The 21,118-nt window shown below is 37.8% G+C and overlaps 1 protein-coding gene across 1 annotated transcript; it reads right to left on the bottom strand.

The window, feature by feature from the left end:
* Nucleotides 1-310: 310 nt before the first annotated feature.
* LOC136248917 (ESX-1 secretion-associated protein EspK-like) lies at nt 311-13,690 on the bottom strand. Its single transcript, XM_066040772.1, has 5 exons — nt 13,065-13,690; nt 6,973-7,074; nt 6,865-6,924; nt 6,496-6,819; nt 311-453 (listed from the first exon to the last, which is right to left on the bottom strand). The coding sequence occupies exons 1-5, from the start codon at nt 13,148-13,150 to the stop codon at nt 447-449; spliced, it is 579 nt and encodes a 192-aa protein (XP_065896844.1). The 5' UTR covers nt 13,151-13,690; the 3' UTR covers nt 311-446.
* Between the last annotated feature and the right edge of the window lie 7,428 nt (nt 13,691-21,118).

Genomic DNA, 21,118 nt, shown 5'->3' with positions numbered 1-21,118 from the left:
TCTTTTAGGAGATTTTACTTTGCCAACTTAGTTTACTGCAATGGCATAACTTCAATGAAGTGTATAATAATACATATGTATATACTGTTACTGTTGTATATAGTTCTGGTAATTACGTAGTTTCAAATATACTAACGAACTGCTGTTAGAAGTTTGTAGTGTATTCACACTGCTTTGTATGCACTAATGTTGAATTGATCTGTGCAGTACTTGCAATGTATGTATGCTACATATTTATTCTGTCACACTAGGTCTATAATGTACTGCTTTAAAATGTGGAACTGATTGCTTTGATGCTGATACTCCAGAACAAATACACTTTATTATTAAATGAATATGAGCATGGACATGCATTGAGCAATGCAAAATGTGGTTGTTACACTAAAAACCATGGAAGAGAATGCATATTTTATTTCTTCAATGCTAATGGCCATCACAGGAGCTCATCAGTTACTGTAAGTGTAAATGAGATCTGGTAATGTAAGAAGTGGAACAACCCTGCCAATAACAACTAAAATAATGGATGTGATGCAGCATAATACAGCTATCAATCAAATAGGTATTATAAATCCTAATATTCATGTGGACAATATTGTTCATTCAAAGTGACTGAATCACGTAAAAGAGTTTCTAAGGTTTCATCAGACACACTGGAGTAAATATTTTGCTATGTAAGCAATAAATGGTGCCACTAATCTGGCAATCAACAAGTACCAATTTCCCAATAACTGCTATACATTATGAGCTAAGAATGGGATCAAATGCAAGGTTCTCCAAATGTTTACATGCAAAAGAATGCAGCACAGCCAAGCAGCAAAAAAGGAAAACAACCACCACTTACAAACCTATAGCATGTACAGTACTATATGTATGTGATAACCATAGACTACAGGTAATGGCACCCTACGTATGTATGCAATACTTTGTATTTTATTGTATCATACACATAATGGCTACACAATATTAACTAACATGCATTGCATGCACAGAACAGCTGGTGTATTCTAGCATATGTACTTTAGCAAATAGTTGAGCTAAGAATGAGGAAAACTGCATTATTGGTCATTCAATATCCTGGTGTTAAGGAAGGAGATTTATAACAACTCTGTCTATGGTAGGGTAAGTAGATATGAATATGTCCTTGTGGACACACCACAATCTCAAGACTTATGAAAATTTCATAACTCATAACTGCTTAATGCATTATAACACAGTCAAGTAGTTTTACAACTATTTGCATTTCTTCTATGGATATGTATTATTTACTAAAAGAATAATATGGAAAATCTGGCACAATATAGTATAGAATGTATTATTAATTATATAAACAATTTATATGTTGTTACATGGTTGATTAATTGTCTAGGAGAATAGTATTAACTGCATGGATTCCTGGTTATTAGAAGCATCACATCAACTTGTTTCCTTGAAGGCCACATCACAACACTGTATCACAATAATCAGTAAACAACCATACTAGTGGGCCAGGGGCGGGGCACAAAAGGGCAAGTCACTTGTAGGTGGTCACGTTTATAGGCCAGATCATCTTGTTAATTGCTGCATTTTTGGAGCAGCAAATAATACACCTCTTAGTAGTATCTCACTGTTGATTTTTTACCATTTTGGCCTTTGCAGAAGGCTGTGAAGTCTTTGTTAAACAGCAACACGATAATTATTTTTAGAGGCGCTTAGTACGTACAAAGGTGCTGAATGACGCATTTCATAGTTAGTTTGACTTTGGTTCGCTTTAGTAGCAGGAGAATTCGTAATAAATGCTAGTAAAATGTGTATATTTCGTGAGTTTAATAATCTGATCTTGCCTGGCATAAAGTTTAGTGTTTTAATCAGAAACATGGCTCCTCCACAAGGTGAGTGGGGGGCATTTGCCTCACATGTTGCTGTCAGACCTTCAGTGCTGGTCACTGTAAAGTGCTAATAATAATAATAAATAATAAAATGCCCCATCCTGGATCCGCCATTGTGGGCTATGGTTACTCTCTGTAATGAAGTTATGGATGACGCAATATGTTCATGACTTACATACTTCGCACATTCGTGTAGTTTTTGGTTGTACATGTAAAATTTTTGTAGGCTAATACTACAAACCTTGTTTCCAATGTACTTTATAAAGTTTTTCCATTAATATTTTTTTATGTACAGTACACAGCACAATGTGCACTCTTTGGAGTCAGAAAGAGTAAGCAGCCAGCTAGTACATCATCCCATAACATCAACTAGCATGACTTGTTTCTTTAGTAAGAAAACAAATTTTATCCTCCCTTGGTGACGTTTCTCCCACAGCTTGGAATATCAGAAGTAGAATTTTTACTCTTTACATAGCAGGTCAAGGTTGGCTAAGTACCACCATTAATAGTTTTATGCGACATCATGCAATGACTATTGTATCAACTAAAAGAAACAGTACGATTCACAAAGCAATTAAATCATATATGACATTGTATTGAATGCCATGTACAATGTCAATGACAATGTCTAATATACAATGTCTATGACATCCCACAGACTAATGCAAAATTGGGGTGTAAGCTGTTTGCTATATACACTACATCACAACGGTGTATTATCAAAGGGATACTGTAACAATAAACCCAATAATATCCTGAGTACATTGTAACTAGACGATCTTTTATTTTACTGGTAGGCCTAATGTACTATATTTTTGGTTTGGTAATAACTTTACATTACTGCATACAGGTACAGAATTACAATCTATAGTATTGGGGGTACAGTACTGTTGTAATGTCAAAAGAAATCTCTTTACTGTAATAAGTTTCAGTGCAAACGGTGACAGTAAGTGGCACTACATTGTCATGGTAGCTAAAGTTGTGTTGACAACAATCAAGTTACGTATCCAGTTAGCATTATGTAACAAAAGGTTGTTTGATTATCACTGATGATATTTATTATTTACCTAAACACCTTCCATTAGAAATCTCAAGATTGTGCCTACTGCAACACATATAAGGGACTGAAGGTTACTAAATCACTTAGCTCCAATGATTATATAAGCATTATTTGACAGTAGCAGTGACCTTTAGGATCAAACAGATTACATGCAATAATCTGGCTAGTTATCTGGTAAGTTAAAAACTTTTTAAACAATAAATTTTCATACATTCCTTTTTAAAAATCTGTCTTATCAGACTCAGGTATGTAGGTGGTTATGACAATTATTAATAAGAAGTTATGGAATATCTATTCATAGCATCACACTTTGCAACCAGTTGTCAACATCAGTGTGCTTACAGCAGCAAGATTATGACCCCTGTTTCTAACACACTTCACATTTTCTTGATATTATACACAATTATATACTGTGCCATCACAATACTGACAGACAATAGATGAAATACAAAATACTTTCACTGCTATGATAATAAAACAGTGCACAGTTTAATATGATAACTCTTGTATGGAGAAAGCTACTGTAATTTATTAAGCTTACATCACTAGCGGTTTAAGTTCATTATCATCTAATAATAATATATGGAAATGAATGACTAAATCCACATACAGTTGTAATACTCCTGACCAAGTACATTTCTTGTTAGTTTTCTTGTTTTGTACATTTCTTTCTTTAGTCAGTGCACCACCATCACATCCTTTTGTGAGAAATTTCTCCTATGTACACATTTAGTTACCTTTTCCTCATTCTTTCAATCATTCTCACAGTAAAAATATGTCACAAAGCTGACTTAGATAGTTTTCCGGCAATGACGGATATGATCTACATTAAGGACTGTACTATTGAGTAGCACTTTAAGCATACTGTTTTTTATATCTGCCCACCATTGGTGTACATGTTATATGCACCAAATTAACACACAGGGATTATAATTATGTTATGCATGAGTCTAACATGTTTACAAGACTGCTTGAATAATCACCACATCATTAAATTGGTGGAACCGGGGACTGAGGAGATCTGGCATGGGGACCCAACTTTTCTTGGAATTTTAAATACTTCACAATGTTTATATGTTTTAAATACGTCTGCAAGTCATGTATCTAGTCTCACATGGCAGCCAGACCACCCTCTATCTGTCATGACATCTCTAACAATAAGTGCATGCATAGGCTGAAAAAGGTCTGGACTGCTTAACATACTATTGTCTTGCATACTGTTGGCCACTCATTTTCACATCTCCTGTTACATGGGGATAATGACTTTAATATATTTTTACCTTCATGCACCATATGACATACAAAGTCTGTTTGTTGAACTGTCTGTGTACACTGTCTGTGTAACTTGTCTGTGTAACTTGTCTGTGTAACTTGTCTGTGTAACTTGTCTGTGTAACGTAACCTGTGATTGCTACAGGTTACACAGGACAGGTTACACAGACAGTTCAACAAACAGACTTTGTATGTCATATGGTGCATGAAGGTAAAAATATATTAAAGTCATTATCCCCATGTAACAGGAGATGTGAAAATGAGTGGCCAACAGTATGCAAGACAATAGTATGTTAAGCAGTCAGACCTTTTTCAGCCTATGCATGCACTTATTGTTAGAGATGTCATGACAGATAGGGGGTGGTCTGGCTGCCATGTGAGACTAGATACATGACTTGCAGACGTATTTAAAACATATAAACATTGTGAAGTATTTAAAATTCCAAGAAAAGTTGGGTCCCCATGCCAGATCTCCTCAGTCCCCGGTCCACCAATTTAATGATGTGGTGATTATTCAAGCAGTCTTGTAAACATGTTAGACCCATGCATAACATAATATACTCCCTGTGTGTTAATTTGGTGCATATAACATGTACACCAATGGTGGGCAGATACAAAAAAACAGTATGCTTAAAGTGCTACTCAATAGTACAGTCCTTAATGTAGATCATATCCGTCATTGCCGGAAAACTATCTGAGTCAGCTTTGTGACATATTTTTACTGTGAGAATGATTGAAGAATGAGGAAAAGGAACTAAATGTGTACATAGGAGAAATTCTCACAAAAGGATGTGATGGTGGTGCACTGACTAAAGAAATGTACAAAACAAGAAAACTAACAAGAAATGTACTTGGTCAGGAGTATTACAACTGTATGTGGATTTAGTCATTCATTTCCATATATTATTATTAGATGATAATGCAGGTTACACAGACAAGTTACACAGACAAGTTACACAGACAAGTTACACAGACAAGTTACACAGACAGTGTAACCTCTTAGCAAACTCCTTACACTAATATAACTTGTTATGACTCCTAACCTAACCTAATATGCTGTATTTTATCGTTGGTCCAAGTTCCAAGAATAGCTGGATCCCTGTGGACTCTGGGTCCTTGGTCCCTGGCCCACTGTTTATACCAGTCCATTATACTGGGGTAGGTATAAACAGTGGACCAGGGGACCCGAGGACCCGTGGAAACCCAACTTTTCATGAAATTTTACATACTTCACAATGTTTATATACATTCTGTACTATTACTAGACACCTATGCTAGTCACAGAGGCTAGACTCACATGGCTAATCCATTTCTGTCCATTGCAATTGTTCACATTGTCAATTAGAAATAACAAATGCCTCTGAAAATTGCCTGCAGTAGGGTACTTGTGCTGCACAAAGAGCACACTAGTCTATTATGTCACCAGTTAATAACACGAAAATGGCTTTAGTAAAGAGATTACACCAGTAGCTTGATAAACAGGCTTTGTGCCATGACCTGTTGAACAAGTTCTTGATTAATATTACAGACACTGAAGGTGTGAAGGTCTACAAGGCACTTATTATTTCTAGGCATTGTGCAAGGAACTGTCATGATTACAGGAGTCACAGGACAGAGAAAGAGTGATCTAGGCTATTTAAGACTACCCACTGTGACTTGCAAAGGTATTTAGTACGTATAAACATTGTGAAGTATGTAAAATGCCCTAAAACTCCACAAAACACAGAGTCCCCATCGGTCCTTGGGTCCCCGGTCCTGGAACGAGACATGTTATGCCACAAGTATTTACTATAAATAATAGTTTTTTATTAGTCTTAAGATGTATTATTGTCTGAGGTGTAGCAGGTACTTCAACGATTTCATGGAGGGAAGTAAATTTACTATAGTGGTGTATGGGGAGTGTGTAGATTCTTTAACCAAGTGCATAGTGGGCTTCAGGGTTTTTGAGTGTGAATACTGTAAGAAGTTGACCTGCTGGGACTACAGCAGGGTGTCTGGATGCAATTTGGTGTGTGTGGGTGCAGTGTCATACAGCCCTTCATTCTGTACCTCAACAGACTACTCCCAAATAATATCGGTCAATCAGAGGTGCAGATATTCCTGGGGTGTTGGCAAAGTTTTTCTCACACAGAAAAGAAAACTACTGGGTAGAAGGACTTTCCTGTCTAGATTGTTGGCCACTGGAAGAGTTCCTTATATTTGGAGGGCTTGGGTCGAAGAAATATATGGCCATGGACCCCACTCGATTATCAAGAGGGCAGATCATTTTAAAGATGTCATGTACATAAGCTTGCTGACCTCTGACTTCTCCTCAGAGCAGATGCAGGTGTAGGTGCAGGAGTTGGAGCTAAGGTGGGAGCAGGAATGGCAGAAGGAGGTATCACCCTTCTGACCACTGAGGGTGACACACTGACCACCCCAGGAGCCACCAATGAAGTGGGAGCAGAAACCACAGGAGTCACCAGAACCACAGGAAGTAAGGTTGGCAGTCTCCTTCTCCTAGTAACAGCAGAAAACTCTGAAGGTAAGTTGGCTGACCTTTCACTCCTCCTGACAGTGGGAATGGGAGAAGCAGCAAGCACAGGAGTTGGAACCACACGAGGTGGAATCATGGGCCCAGGTCTAAAAGGAGGAGGCATGTAAGTAATAGTATCAGGAGGCACTTACCTAATTGGCACCACAGGAACTGACAAAAGAGGAACTGCTGCAGGTTGAGGAGGTTGTCTCCTGGAAACACTAGGTAAACCAATAATCTCTGGAGGAATATTTCCTAACCTCTCGCTTCTCCTCGCTGTGATGGGAGGAGGAGATCTGTTTTGTTTTCTGCCTCTTCCAGACATAACCAATTTCTTTGACAGACATATTCCCACCGCAAACCTTTATAACACAAGTACACAAAAAATTGGAAATTTCAACAAGAGTAGGGACCATAGCACATCGATAAAAAGTACTGAAACAAGCTGGAGTAGTGCACGATATTAAATCACAGTAAAACAATAAGAAGTGTTATGCACAGTAGGGATATAACACTTCTTATTGTTTTACTGTGATTTAATATCATGCACCACTCCAGCTTGTTTCAGTACTTTTTATCGATGTGCTATGGTCCCTACTCTAGTTGAAAATTCCAATTTTTTTGTGTACTTGCTTGTTAACTTTTTTTGCAAATAATTATCATGACTGATGAATTATTATTATTATTACTAGGACCTGGTCGCATACAACCAAGTACATACACCAACGTGACAATCCCCTGGTGAAGTTATACATGTGACTAGGCGATCAAAATAATTATGATCCCAAATCAACTCAATATGGCACAATAGTGACAGATATAACACAATAGTGGCATCGTAACTAGAGGCCACCAGTAGCTACATGTAAGTGCTGGTACATCGTTGGTGTGGCAATGGCAGTGATGTGTACACAGTATGCATACAAAATATAGAAGAGAGAGCTATGCATTGTTGTAGTATTGTATACAGCAATACATTATTGGCAACATTGCCTAAGGTGGAAAATATTCAGTATTGTAGCCAATATACAGCATGCACAGTATCAACTAGAGGTCACTGGTAGCTTCATCAGTGGTGTGGCAATGGCACAGTGATGGGTGCACACTACGGTATATACATACATAACTTATATGAGATACACAATACTGTAGTAGTCAGTCAAGCCAGGTTAGCCAGATAAAGAAAGACAGCCAAGCCAGATAAAGAAAGACAGCCAAGCCAGCCAAAGCCTAGTAAGCCAGATGAAGGAAAAATGTACAATACAAGTAAACAATACAAGTAAACATTAATACATACCACGCTGTTTACAATACACTGTTTGGCAAGCAGACAGCCAAGTCAACTACAGCCTAGTAAGCCAGGTGGAAGGATAAAATACTTAACGTGCACTGCATATGAACTCGTTGCTATGAAATACAAGCCTGGTTCTCTAGCTGGTTGTACGAGTTGAATATTTAGTTTTACGCACAGTGCATATAAACTGATTACCGGGTACTCAAAAGGAATGCCTTGTAACTAATGTGTGATGTGTTTGAACCGGTTGTAAAGAGGACGGCATCTATTAGAAAATTTAACTAATTAACAAAGGCATGGAAGAAGAAACGCCTTTTTGTTTTGCTTTATCTCCTATCGTCTAACATGTTACCAGTGAGTATTCGTGAGAGAGCTACGTGGTTTGCCAGTACATTAATTAATTACTTATTTTTGACATAATTTAACGTATTTTTGTATTATTTTATTACTTGGTTATGTAATTATTATTATTAACATTTATTACTATGCCCGGGGCAAATACAACCAAGTACAATTACCAACAGGACAACCTACTAATGGGGCATATACAAACAGTGCATGGCCAACACAGTGTGTGCAGGTAGAAAAGATGCACAGTAATACAATTCTAGAGGAATTGACTGGCACATAAACATAAGGGATGTATTAGTATGCAATTACGATCAGTGATTATCCGACCGTGGAGATCTGAGGATGTGAGAATGCACTTTAAATTGTGAGAATCATGATACTGAATCTGACGCCTACAAGCAGTAAAGTTTATACACATCCAATGAATACTTATTATATTAATTTTATGCAATTGTATACAAATTGTGTTACATCATATGTTTAAATGAGGATAGATTAGAGCGCTGAATTAAGACATGGCTGGAGTTGCCAAGAGTAGGCCACGGTAAGATTGGGAAGTATTTGAACTGTCTGTCACCCACAACTGATATCTGAGTTATGTATATATTTAAGGGTCATTTGTACTAAAATGATCACATGATTCCGTGGATATGCTGTAACACCCAAAACAATTTTGGAGAACAAATGTGGCTGAAATGCAATACCAGAATTTCATGGATATGTCAGTGTGCACAAGTATGTGGCAGTGTGCACAAGTATGTGGAGCATTGCTGATGGCAGCAGACTGTAGCTACATATAATAATAGCAGTTAATAGCAAGCACAACCATGCACACAGCAATTATCAGCCTAAGGGCACATTTTGTGTATGCTGTGTTTGTTCTCTCCATCAGCGTTCAGTACGTGGGATGCAATTTAGCAGTGAATATTCATGTAGTTTTCTCAGGGTCCATATCAGTGATCAGTCTGGGCACTCCTGGCACTAAAAGGCTTCAGGTGGAGAGATATGCATCATCACGCAGACTTACCAGCTGGAAACTGCACTACAATGGCCTGCCAGGTGAGGCTTTCTCCCATCCCATACACGAGTGAAGGTAGCCTAGTTATGGGAGACTAAAGAAACAAGAGTATCGAAATATTTTAACCAAACCTCCAGCAATTAGTCCAATCATGTTGTTTATTAAGCAGGCGTAGCAACCACTCGTCTTGCAATCGGCTGTCGCCCACTTTGAAACACAAATGAACAGTAGTTTTCTTGTCTAGCGGGCATCACGTGCTAACTGTTTTGATCGGCGTTAAATAGAATTGTCGTACGTTTCTATCACCTCCACGAAAACACCCGCCCATTATACGATTGTCTCTTCATACAACATGGATTTTACTCCCGGTGAGTGTGGAGCCTTAGGCCTTGTAGTTTTCTCAAACATTATTTATTATTTATTATTATTTATTCATTCATTATTATGATGTAACTTTAACCACATTTTTTAGTACTTGGTTGTATAGTTATTATTATCAGCACTTTACAGTGACCAGCACTAAAGGTCTGACAGCAACATGTGCTGCAGCCTTAGGATTACCTAACCTACGTAATTTCAAGGACTTAGACTTAGTGATTTATAGCTGAAAAGGTGTAACAGAAAAGGGGCAAAAGTAAGGAAAAAAATCCCTCCAACCCCAGGATTCAAACTGCAGATAACCCAATGTCTCGTCAGGGCCACACTCAGCCAACCCATGCATACTGCATCTGAAATGGTGCTGCATGCCCCGGCTATATCAATTATCATCTGAAAAGTGAAGTATCCATTATGCTTTGTTGTCGGCTATGCTCAACCCGTTACACAGCAGTACTAATCAAGAACTGTCGAAAAGCACCTCTGCAATCAAAATAGCTACTATGAAACAGATGATTTTTGTTACGAAGGGGAGCCATCATGTGCTACCACCAAATCAACACTTTTCATTGTCAGAAAAGATGAATGGGACACAAAGGAGGACACTGGTAAGTCTATGAAGAATGCATTGTATGTACTGTGGTATATGCCTCTCAGGCTGAAGCGACGTCGAATAGTGAAAAAATCCAGCCTGTAGCCTTAGTCATTATCAAGTTACGCTTGTCTGTAGGAATCAGTCAGTTACTCAGTCAGCCAGTAGAAAATTCCAATAAATAATTTTTTTAAAATTCCATAGCAACTTGTTGAAGGCATTTCGGGTTGATCTGAAAGCTTGTTTTGGCTTAGTTTTACCTATCCAGTACTGCCTCATCCTCATCAGAGAAAATTGAGGCTGGTTTTTGGGTGATGTTATTTTGTGGGCCACGTCTATTCCTTTGTGGTCCCTACTATACAGTACTATTGTAGTGTATAATAATTTGTGTACATGTTTATTACACGTTTTTCACATCAGAAAAAGAGTGGCAGCTCCTGAAGGACCAGGAGTCCTGGTGGTACTGGCATATCCAATTCTTCTTCCTCTACCCCCTTCCCCTGCTCCCACCCCATCCCCTGTTTATACCTACCCATTATAGTGATATGCAATCTGAATTTGAACAAGATCATATGACATCATATCCAAGCTGTCAACATACCCTGTGTGGCTTACTGTGGTATTATGCTACATCAGCAACTGTGCTTCCAGTTTACAAAGTTAACTTGAGCAAAGTCATTGGTATGTGATTGTGGTAGCTAGCTAGCTAGACACTGGTCTGACAAAACAATGGATTCAATAATTATGCTATTCATACCAATGACTGCTCACATTTAAAAGTGTTTACTCTTTCAATATCATGTGTAGTAGTTGCCATCCATATATTAAATAAATCCTCACATGACTTGATTATGATAGAAAACAACTATACACATGTACAAGTTGCATATATAGTACTTTAGCTACTTGTAAAGTTCATCAATGTGGTTATGTGGTTTGGACGTGGGTTCATGATGATAATTGAATCTTGGTAGATTCAGAAATGTCTGGTCACAGCAGGTTAGTAATAACATTACAGCCACATAATATGTAGGTACAATAGAAAATATTCTGCTGATCTGGTTACTTTACATACCAGTCACAAATCAAATAAGAACTGCACTAGCCCATGGGCTGGCTTGCTATGCACACCTTAACCAGTATTTGTCTGTTTGCAGCTGTTCATGTATGTCCTTTAAACCATTAAACCAGTTGTGACAAACCACATACTATGCTGATATAGCCAGTCTGTCTGAAGTATTTTATTTTTAATAATAATAATAAAGCACAAAAGGATACTATTGTACATACACAATGAGTCCTTTATGTATGTTCAAGTCATTCTGCATAGAACAGATAAAACCATTAAACATTTCATACCAGTAGTCTGTAACTTTGGGAATAGTTAATATGAAATTTTGGTGGAAGAGATTGGAAAATGAAATTATGGTGAAAGAGATTTCAAAGTGTACTTTCCATAAAGTGCAAGTGAGATATGTGACCAGATTTTACAGAACCGATCCAAATCGCACATCAGGCAAATCAAACTAACACCACCAGTGGATAGCTACGCTATCGTACTACAAGTTTTGACCCTCAGCACTACTCAAACTACACGAGGCTGGTTTTTACACACGCCTTTTCTGGGTGGTGTGGAGTGCTCAAATGGCGGTTTCAGGCCTTGTGAAGGACCTGGCTTGGCAAGAGTCAGTGGTTTACTGGTGGACAGCCTTATAATGTTGGCCAGACGTGTTCTCTGTTGATTTTGATACATATCAGCCACTAAGGAGCCAGCACAGCCCTGTAATCTCGTGTCTGGACTCCAATCGTGGTCTGCCTCCATTTTGAGGTCTAACTTTTGCCCTCCCCGCCACCCCCCAGCCTCCACCCCTTTGTGAGCACTCGTGATACTACTTCGCGCATCCAACTGCTCAGATTTTCTATCTTATTTGGCGGGAAACTGTACAAGCAGCTACAAGTACTGGAAGTGGCTTGAAAGGTAACAGATTGATGCATCTTTTGTGTAAATTTCATACGAGTGCTTGCTATCCTTGGAGAGTTATGCTGGCTTCATTTCTTTAAAACCGTTTATCTCGGAACTTCTAATGTGCGATTTGGATCGTTTTTCCAAAATCCAGTCACATATGAATTGTACCAAACAGACTTGCCAGTTGGACTTACGAAACTTTGAAGTTTTATGAAGTACAGTTAACTCACCTCAGGGTGTCAGCATACAGAAATACCAATGGACAAAGGATTACTGAAGCTTACTAAAAATCTAAATGCTTATATTGTACACAGGTACTAGTTGCACCTGGGCTAGTTCTATGGTGCCATGATAGTGCATGTATGTACTAGGGCTCATCAGGAAACCACCATTAATAATTTTTCAAGCATAGGCGATTCTAAGGGAGGGCCAGGGGGTCCATCCCCCCCCCCCCCCCCCCCCCCCTCTGCTGAAAAATAAGTTTTGAAAAATCTTGGGGAAAAGTTGCAGTATAGATTGGCATTGTTATTTTTAGAATTTTTCATGTTTTTAGCATGAATTTTAGGCTGGTTTCAAGCCTTCAATTTGCACAAATTCTGCAGCCTGTGGGGGTTGCACCCCCAGGCCCTTTTGAAATTTTACTTTATATTACTGCCATATACAATAACAATGCTGTGCCCTACTTGGCCCCCCCTGTAGGTCAGGCCTAGAATCGCCACTGATTTCAAGCATCACTTTTTAATGCAAAGAACTCACATCTTTTCATGCATTTCTGTACAGCACTCCAGCGATGCTTCAACAAATCGTCTCCTAGAAATCCAAAAAAAATGCATCCTTAACATAAATGACTTTCATAAGCATACATGTACATACTGCATACTCATGCTTGTACGTATTCACATGTACATGTACACCCATCAACTATGCTCACATTAGACAATCATTGCTTGTTGTTGGTATGGCACATGGCAATTAACTATAGGTGGCTAAAATTACAGCACAAGGCCAGTAGGATGGTGGATGAAATGGATTCAGTGAGAATAAACTGATTCTGTGAACAAACTGACAGTTATATTAACTACAATGCCACAAGATCACCAGAAACCATATCTGTGGCGATTGACAAGTCTACATACAATACATACTGTATAAGGGTGGGGATGGTCACATAATAAGACCTTTCCATCTGTGTTATGCTTTAGGCTATAGGTGATTGACCAAAGATGTCACCCAGATTAGAGTATCTACAGTAATGATCAGTTATGGAAAATGCCAACAGCAGTTGTTCTTTGTACATTTCAGTATAGCTACTGTATGGATATTATGTATGCATATTAGGCATAAACGTATGTACAAAAATATAATTATGGTGTAGTAAAATCAGAACATGTACAGTACAATGAGATCTCTTGAACAAAAATGTTAGCATATTTCCATAAATATTTCAATACAACTAATCAGTTAACCACAAGTTGAGATATTTTTATCAAGGTACAGTAAACACACTACACGATCCAATCAAGTAGGCCTTGACCCATGCATACATAGCTTTACAATGAATTGTTATTCCAATATTATGTGGAGTCGTTTTATAAGAGCCAAAAAGCTAATATTCTTTTAATTCTATACAACAGTGGAACCTGTGTATAACGGTCACCTCCATTATTTATACAGGTGGTTGTTATAGAGAAAAAACCCACACAGGGCAGTCAGCAGAATTTTAGTGACTATGACCATTCTAAAAGAGTGATTACTATTAAGAGGCTGCAATGTTCCATTTCGCCAACAATTAATTTTATTAGTATACAGAAAGAGCAAATTGAGCTAGTTATGAATACTGCTAATGACCGTCGAATATCTTTACGCAATGCAGATTTGATGCGGTATCACTGTTTAGATTGCTGAACATAAATAAATTCAAAGACTAAACACCAGTTAAAGTTTCTACTTACCCAAAAATCAAGTGAATTTTGAGGAATGCTGAATAATAAATATACAGTGGAACCCTTGTTACTGTCACCTGGATTTAGTTACTAATAGAAATGGTCACTTGTTCACAAATACTTTCAAGTTCCATACATGCAATGAGGTCTGCATTAAGCGGCCGCTTGTCAGGTAACAGCCAGTCAGAATTCACCATCACAGTATGCATACCTTCATCTTTCATATAGCTATTGGTTTATTCACCTATATTGGCACCATTTCAATAAAATAATGTACAATAATATTATTACACTTCCTGCCTTTCAATGAATACCATGTAATGGGCCTATTGCCTTTGTGCACAACACAGCTTCAGAGGTGAACTTAAAAATTCAATGACAGCTAAAAGCTACTAGCAAGCAAGCATTTCTACTATATATCTAGCAAAAGAGACACCACGATATTAAATGATTCTCTACTGTAACAACAGTAGCCACAAAACAAGGAAACTTATTGTATGATTATGACATACCAGATCCTCCAAACTTTTTTCTCTGGGATAATGATTATAAACTTTAATAATCTCCAACACATAGTTACGTAATTACCAGCTGGAGAATGGGGTTTGGAGAACAATAGCTACTATGCAAACTGGTTCAAATGTTATGACCAATGCTGTGTACCACATCAAAAGGAAGAATGATGCTAGGCATGCCATTGCATCTGAACGTGCACCCCAACTATCAATTATTACTGAAAGCAAAGCATCATTACACCTATGTTCAAAACGTTACAAAGTATTACAAATGAAGAACACTACATGGAGGACCACTGCAATCAATCCAGTAGCTAAGACGATTACTGTTACATAGGGAAGTCATCACGATGAGCTACCATAAATTCACACCTTTCACTGTTAGCCAAGATAAATGGGACACTAAGGAGGACACAAGTACGTCCATGTGTGCTTACATAAAACATACCAAAATCCATAAAGACTTTTATTTACTGCACTACAGTCTGTAGCTACACGTGTACAGTAATTTGTTCAATGCTAACAACCCATGCACATCTGAAATTTCATTCAGCTATGAATTACACAGTGTCAGTTGGTACAAAATTTAGACCAAGCCAAATTATCAAACTTTTACATTCCACAATTAAAGAATTAAATTTATAACATTGTGTGGCAGGCCAGTTGCAACTAACATGCCTATGTCATGCAAGTGGATTTTTCCATAGATCTTGGGTTTAAAGGGAATCTGTACTTCTGGATTTTATAATACTTACTGATCAATCATTTTGGTACACTTTCAAAGATGCTTTTATTTAGCTTGGTGCAAATTCAAGATACCCATGATCCCTACCACACTTGGTGAAGAATACCTGTAATTGCATTCTTTCCTTCCATTTGGTCACATTATACACTGCAAATATAATAGAAGATAAGTACATAATATAAAAACAAAATAACTGGAAAGTGAAGTGGCCACTCTGCTTTGTCTCAACTAACTGATGCTTTCAGGCAAGCATAACTCAACTATGGCTAATGATATGGGTTTGATTTCTTCACTGTTTAACATTGTACATGCCTTTTGCATACCGCAGCAGCTACAATGGAAACTTCATGGACTCTTCTTTTGTGTTCCATTCCTTTCTGCACTATTACATAGGTGTTGATTTGTGGGTATGGCTTCTTATGGTGATTGGCTTGATTGCTGAGGCACCTTTGTAGGATAGGTGATAACAGTGGACCCGAGTACTGAGAACCCGGGACCAGGAGACCCAGGGACCTGACTTTTCTTGGAATTTTATATCCTTCACAATATTTTATACTTATACTAGGTACCTTTACAAGTAGACTTGCATGCCTAATCCACTTTTCCCCCATCACAGTGTCTCACACGATGTTTAAACAAAGTAGAAATTATAAGCGCCTCTGAAAAAAAGTGTCTGAAGCTGATTGCATTTATAGGCCACTCACCTGCTGTACAATGATCATACTAGTCAATGAGCATACTAGTCTATGATGTCGACTTGCTACTAAAATTTAGAAACATTGTGCAAATGCACCCCAATGTATGAAGTCTGGTTGAATGTCGAGCTGTTGAACTGAAACTTGCTTAGCTACAGTAGTACCGGTAATCACTATTTCCCATGAATATTTGTTTGCACAATGTTTCTAAACCTCAGTAGTGAGTCAAAATAATAGATTAGTATGCAGTCGAGTGGTTTACAGCTTCAGACACTTTCAGAGGCACTTATAATTTCTAATTGGTTTAAAAATTGTGTGAGACACCGTGACGAGGGAAAAAGTGGATTAGTCATGCAGTCTACTTGTAAAAGTACCTAGTATAAGTATAGAATATTGTGAAGGGTATAAAATTCCAAGAAGAGTCAGGTCCCCGTTCCTCGGGTCCACTGTTTTACCTACCCACCTTTGTACTGTCCTTCATTTGACAATCTAATGTGCAAACTAACATTTGGGCTTGGACCAATACTGCCAAACTAAAAGTGAGGTTGATTTTGGGTGGTACACCTTGTATTTTTTAGCAGAATTCAAGATCCCCACTATGCAGTAATTACATAGCTAATTTTGTGATTGTCGAATAGCTTTCTGATTGCATGACACATAATAAGTATTCAACCTTACAATAGACAGACAGACAGACCAGTGTCACTGTATATTGAAACACTCTGGTCAAAAGTAACTCCCATAAATTATACCTCAGACATATGGCTTCTTGTGGTGATTGATTTGATTGCTGAAGCAGCTTTGTACTGTCCTTCATTTGACAATGTAAGGGGCAAACCAATGATTTGTGTTTGGTTATGCTTAACCAATACTACCAAACTGCCATGAAGTAAAAGTGAGGTTGATTTTAGGTGATACATCCTCATACACCCTGTATGTGCAGGAAAGTACAAATTTCGTGATCCCTACTATACAGTAGTACGTACAGTACTATACATTTACATAGCTAAATTTGTGTTTGTAGAATAGCCTTCATTCAAACTTACAATAGACAGACAGACAGACAGACTAGTTTGAGGTAATGGTCACTACAATACACTCTGGTCAGAAGCAACTCCCATAAATTATACTTCAGATACCACAGACCAAAACCATACATTGTGAAATTTGTCTTTGCCACACAATACTATGTACACACACACACACAAACAGTATTTCAAGCAATATACCACAGAGAGTCTAGGATCATATCTGCCTCAGGATGACACATACACAAGGTGAAATGTAGGTAAAGGAATCCCAAACTGCAAGTTCATCAGATTCATTTTATAGAGGATAAATAGCTCTAGATACTTAGCCACCAGGATAGTCATTTGCATTTCATACATTAAAGTATTTCAAAATCTGTTAATGGTTAATACAAGATGTCCATCACACACTAGACTTGTGATACACATTGTGTAGTCAATATTTTTATAGTGCATGATGCTGAGTGTGCATATGAATATCATTTCCTTAATTAGGTAGTTCGAATATTTCAACCAACTAAGCCTGATACGCTTGAATGTAACAAATAAAAGTAGTTATGTTTCTTCCTCGTGCTATTACACGTACATGCTGTAATTATTATACAGATTGGAAGGTAATAAAAAGGCAGCCATGTGTACCTAAATAGACTTGGTTTTCAAAGCAATATCTAAACTGCCATCATATATTTCACAGCTACAACCTATGTTAAGTTTACATGTGCGAGGAGTAAACAATGTGTAACTCACCATGTACAATTAAAGGAAGAGCATGTACTGAAAGGTATTTGTGAGACATACGTTAGGCCATTGGTATGAATGATGTATGTACAGTAGCATATGGCTGCAAGCAGTAAAAGCGAAAAACACTATCCAGAAGTATTGTGTAGTAATTCGTGTATGCATGCTGACTTTGTAGTAGCCGATTATTCAAAATCTGGTCACATCATTATGGTATATAAAGTTATAGCAGAATAGATGAACTGTGACACATCAAAATTCATACTGTAATACTATTGATGCTGGGTATGTAGCTATCACCTTATGATAAAATGCACTTTTAAACTAAAAGGTTAAAGGTATTAAATTTTAATGATGGCATAGGGAAAGTCATGGCAAAGTTTCATTATTGTATAGGTGTTACGTAGTACATATGTTTACCCATATACAACCATATAACTGACTGATGAAAGCATTGGTGTCCACAATGGGAGTGACAGTCAGTGGCGTAACTAAACCCGGGCCTACCCGGGCCCAGGCCCGGGTGTCAGCAATCACGCCCACGGAATTAGCAATAGAGTAGCAGAAAAAGACCGTTTCACCGAATAATCGATCGAGACCACACATTTTTGGCTGCAAAACAGCTATATTACCTTTCGTTATAGTAAAATCACTTCAAACTACCGTACGCAAGGAAATTTTGACGTCAAAAAAATTTGACGAATTTGACGAATCGGTTTAATTCGTCAAATTTAAATTCATCAAATGTTTATAAGCGCCCTTAAAAGTACAGGTTTTGCCTACAATTTCTTGATTATTATGATTATGATTATGATTATATACTGGGTCGAGACAGCACAGCTGATAATTGACCCAGGTAATTACAGACAAAAAAAAACAATAGTAGATTTGGGCCTTGTAACATGTCCATTAACTACACCACCAAAAATAATCAACGTTCACGCCTAGCCTAATGACCACAAAAGGCAGATAGCCAGTTAATTCATTGCGGCTCCACGAAAAGTGTAGCTATCAATATCATTAACAATACTTGGAGGACACCAAGAGTAAGATACATTTCATTACACAATAATAATACTGTAAACACTCTGTCATGAGCTCGCACTCGCTCGCACTGAGCTAGCGAAGTGCAGCGCCGGTAACTACGCCGGACAGTAATGCATCGACCATGGAACATACCGTAGCTATGTAGGTCTGTATAAGGCCCTATATAAGCAGTTAATAACATCGATACCTGTGAAAGTGTTTGACATTCAGTCACCCGTCACTACTGTTCCTCCTATATACACTTGATTCTCCGCAGCCATCAGTAGAGTCAAGGTTCGAACTTCCGCCCGGCTAAAGCGGCGACTGAGACAGTAAGTCTCTTCCCGTTTTAGCGTTAAATTTCAGGTGTGTTGTCTAGAATGATTGTTCAGTGAAAATGACGAGTTAGTCGTACTTTTCCGGAGGATGTTTACTGGTTAATCAGAACTATACACGCTATGATCAAAAGCACCCGGGCTGTCGCAACTGAGGCGCTTATCCAAGTGATCATGTGCGTAGATAAGTGGTTACTGAACAAACAAACAAAAAATCTGGCAAATGTATTTTAACATTACTAAATGTGTAGTCATGAAATGCAGCAAGTCACCATCTATCATCTCTTTTAACTATTCAATTAATGGGCATGTATTATAGACACAAAAACCGAACACACTTACCTGGGGATCATCTTACATAACAGTATGTCATGGGCTTCTCATATAATAAAGCTTCCAGGACACTAAATTGTTTAAAGTGAAACTTATCAAACTGTTCTCAAAAAGTCAAAGAATCTGCATATTTTACAATTGTTCGTCCCATTTTAGAATACGCATCTGTTGTTTGGGATCCTTACCAGCAAGTACATATCAACTGATTGGAAAAAATACAGAGAAGAATTGCAAGATGGGTATGTAACAACTATAGCACATATAGTAGTGTAACTACTATGATAGAATCTATAAATTCGGTCACTCTAAAAGAACGCCTTAAGATTGCTAGATTATCCTTCTTTCATGACAAAGCTACACTGGAAATTCAGAAGTGTGAAGTTCATACTGATGCTATGACTCCTGCGGTCACTTAGTGTGGTCGTCATACTTCTGAAGTATGAGCATCACACTAAGTGACCGCAGGAGTCATACCATCAGTATGAACATCACACTTCTGATAAATATACCACCACATTTTCTGAGGACAACTAGACACACTCGCCACCACCATCCACTTCATTTTATCCACCCAAGCGCAAACACCACAGCATACCAAAATAGCTACTTCCCAAGAACTATCATTGATTGGAACTCATTATCGACTGCATTAATTGAAATCACTGATAAGAAATTATTTCTAGATAACATATGTAGTTAACTAATCATTTGTCAATAGCTAATTGTACATATGTTCCCCCTTGTGACCCCCCTCAGGGGCATGATCAGTAAACACTGCCTGCCCAGTAATAATAATAAATATTAATAAAATTTTAAAAAGTGGTTACTGAACCGAAAGGTTTTTGCGTCTAGTAGTCAATTAATTTATACAAAACTCAGAATTGAGTAGCTACGATGTACCGTATAGCAGAAGTTTGGAAGGAGGAAAGTTTGGCGAATTTGGCGAGTGAACGATGTTTCGCCAAACTACATTGTTTGTCCAATACTGGCAATACAAATCGGTAGTAGCTCAACAAATTCGCCAAGCCTTGTTCTCACCAAAAGTCCTACCGTGGCAAATTCGCCACCAACGTTTCCTCCCGACAAACTGAAACCATATCTGTGGCACCATTTCCTGACTAACTTTGATGAAAACAATAACTGCACTCTACGTTACTTATGTCCATGCTCCAGAAGTCACCAAACTAAACCTCCAACTACCAATTTTAATCACTTATAATCTTAACCATGAAACTATGTAATTACTTAAGTAGTTAGTATTAATTGTACGTATTTTATGGCTGTTGGTTACTACCAACAGACCTTTGGTGTTTTTGTTTTTTTACACCATAAAGCCTAAATAAATAAATAAATAAAAAACTTTCCGGCTATACGGTGTATGTAAACATTGACTAGTGGATTTGAAATTGATAAAGTCTGCTGAATTCAGTTACAATTTCTCAGTCAGGGAGC

The sequence above is a fragment of the Dysidea avara genome, chromosome 1, assembly GCF_963678975.1.
Source record: "Dysidea avara chromosome 1, odDysAvar1.4, whole genome shotgun sequence".
Taxonomy (NCBI): Eukaryota; Metazoa; Porifera; class Demospongiae; order Dictyoceratida; family Dysideidae; genus Dysidea; species Dysidea avara.
This window is presented reverse-complemented; position numbering and strand designations above follow the sequence as displayed.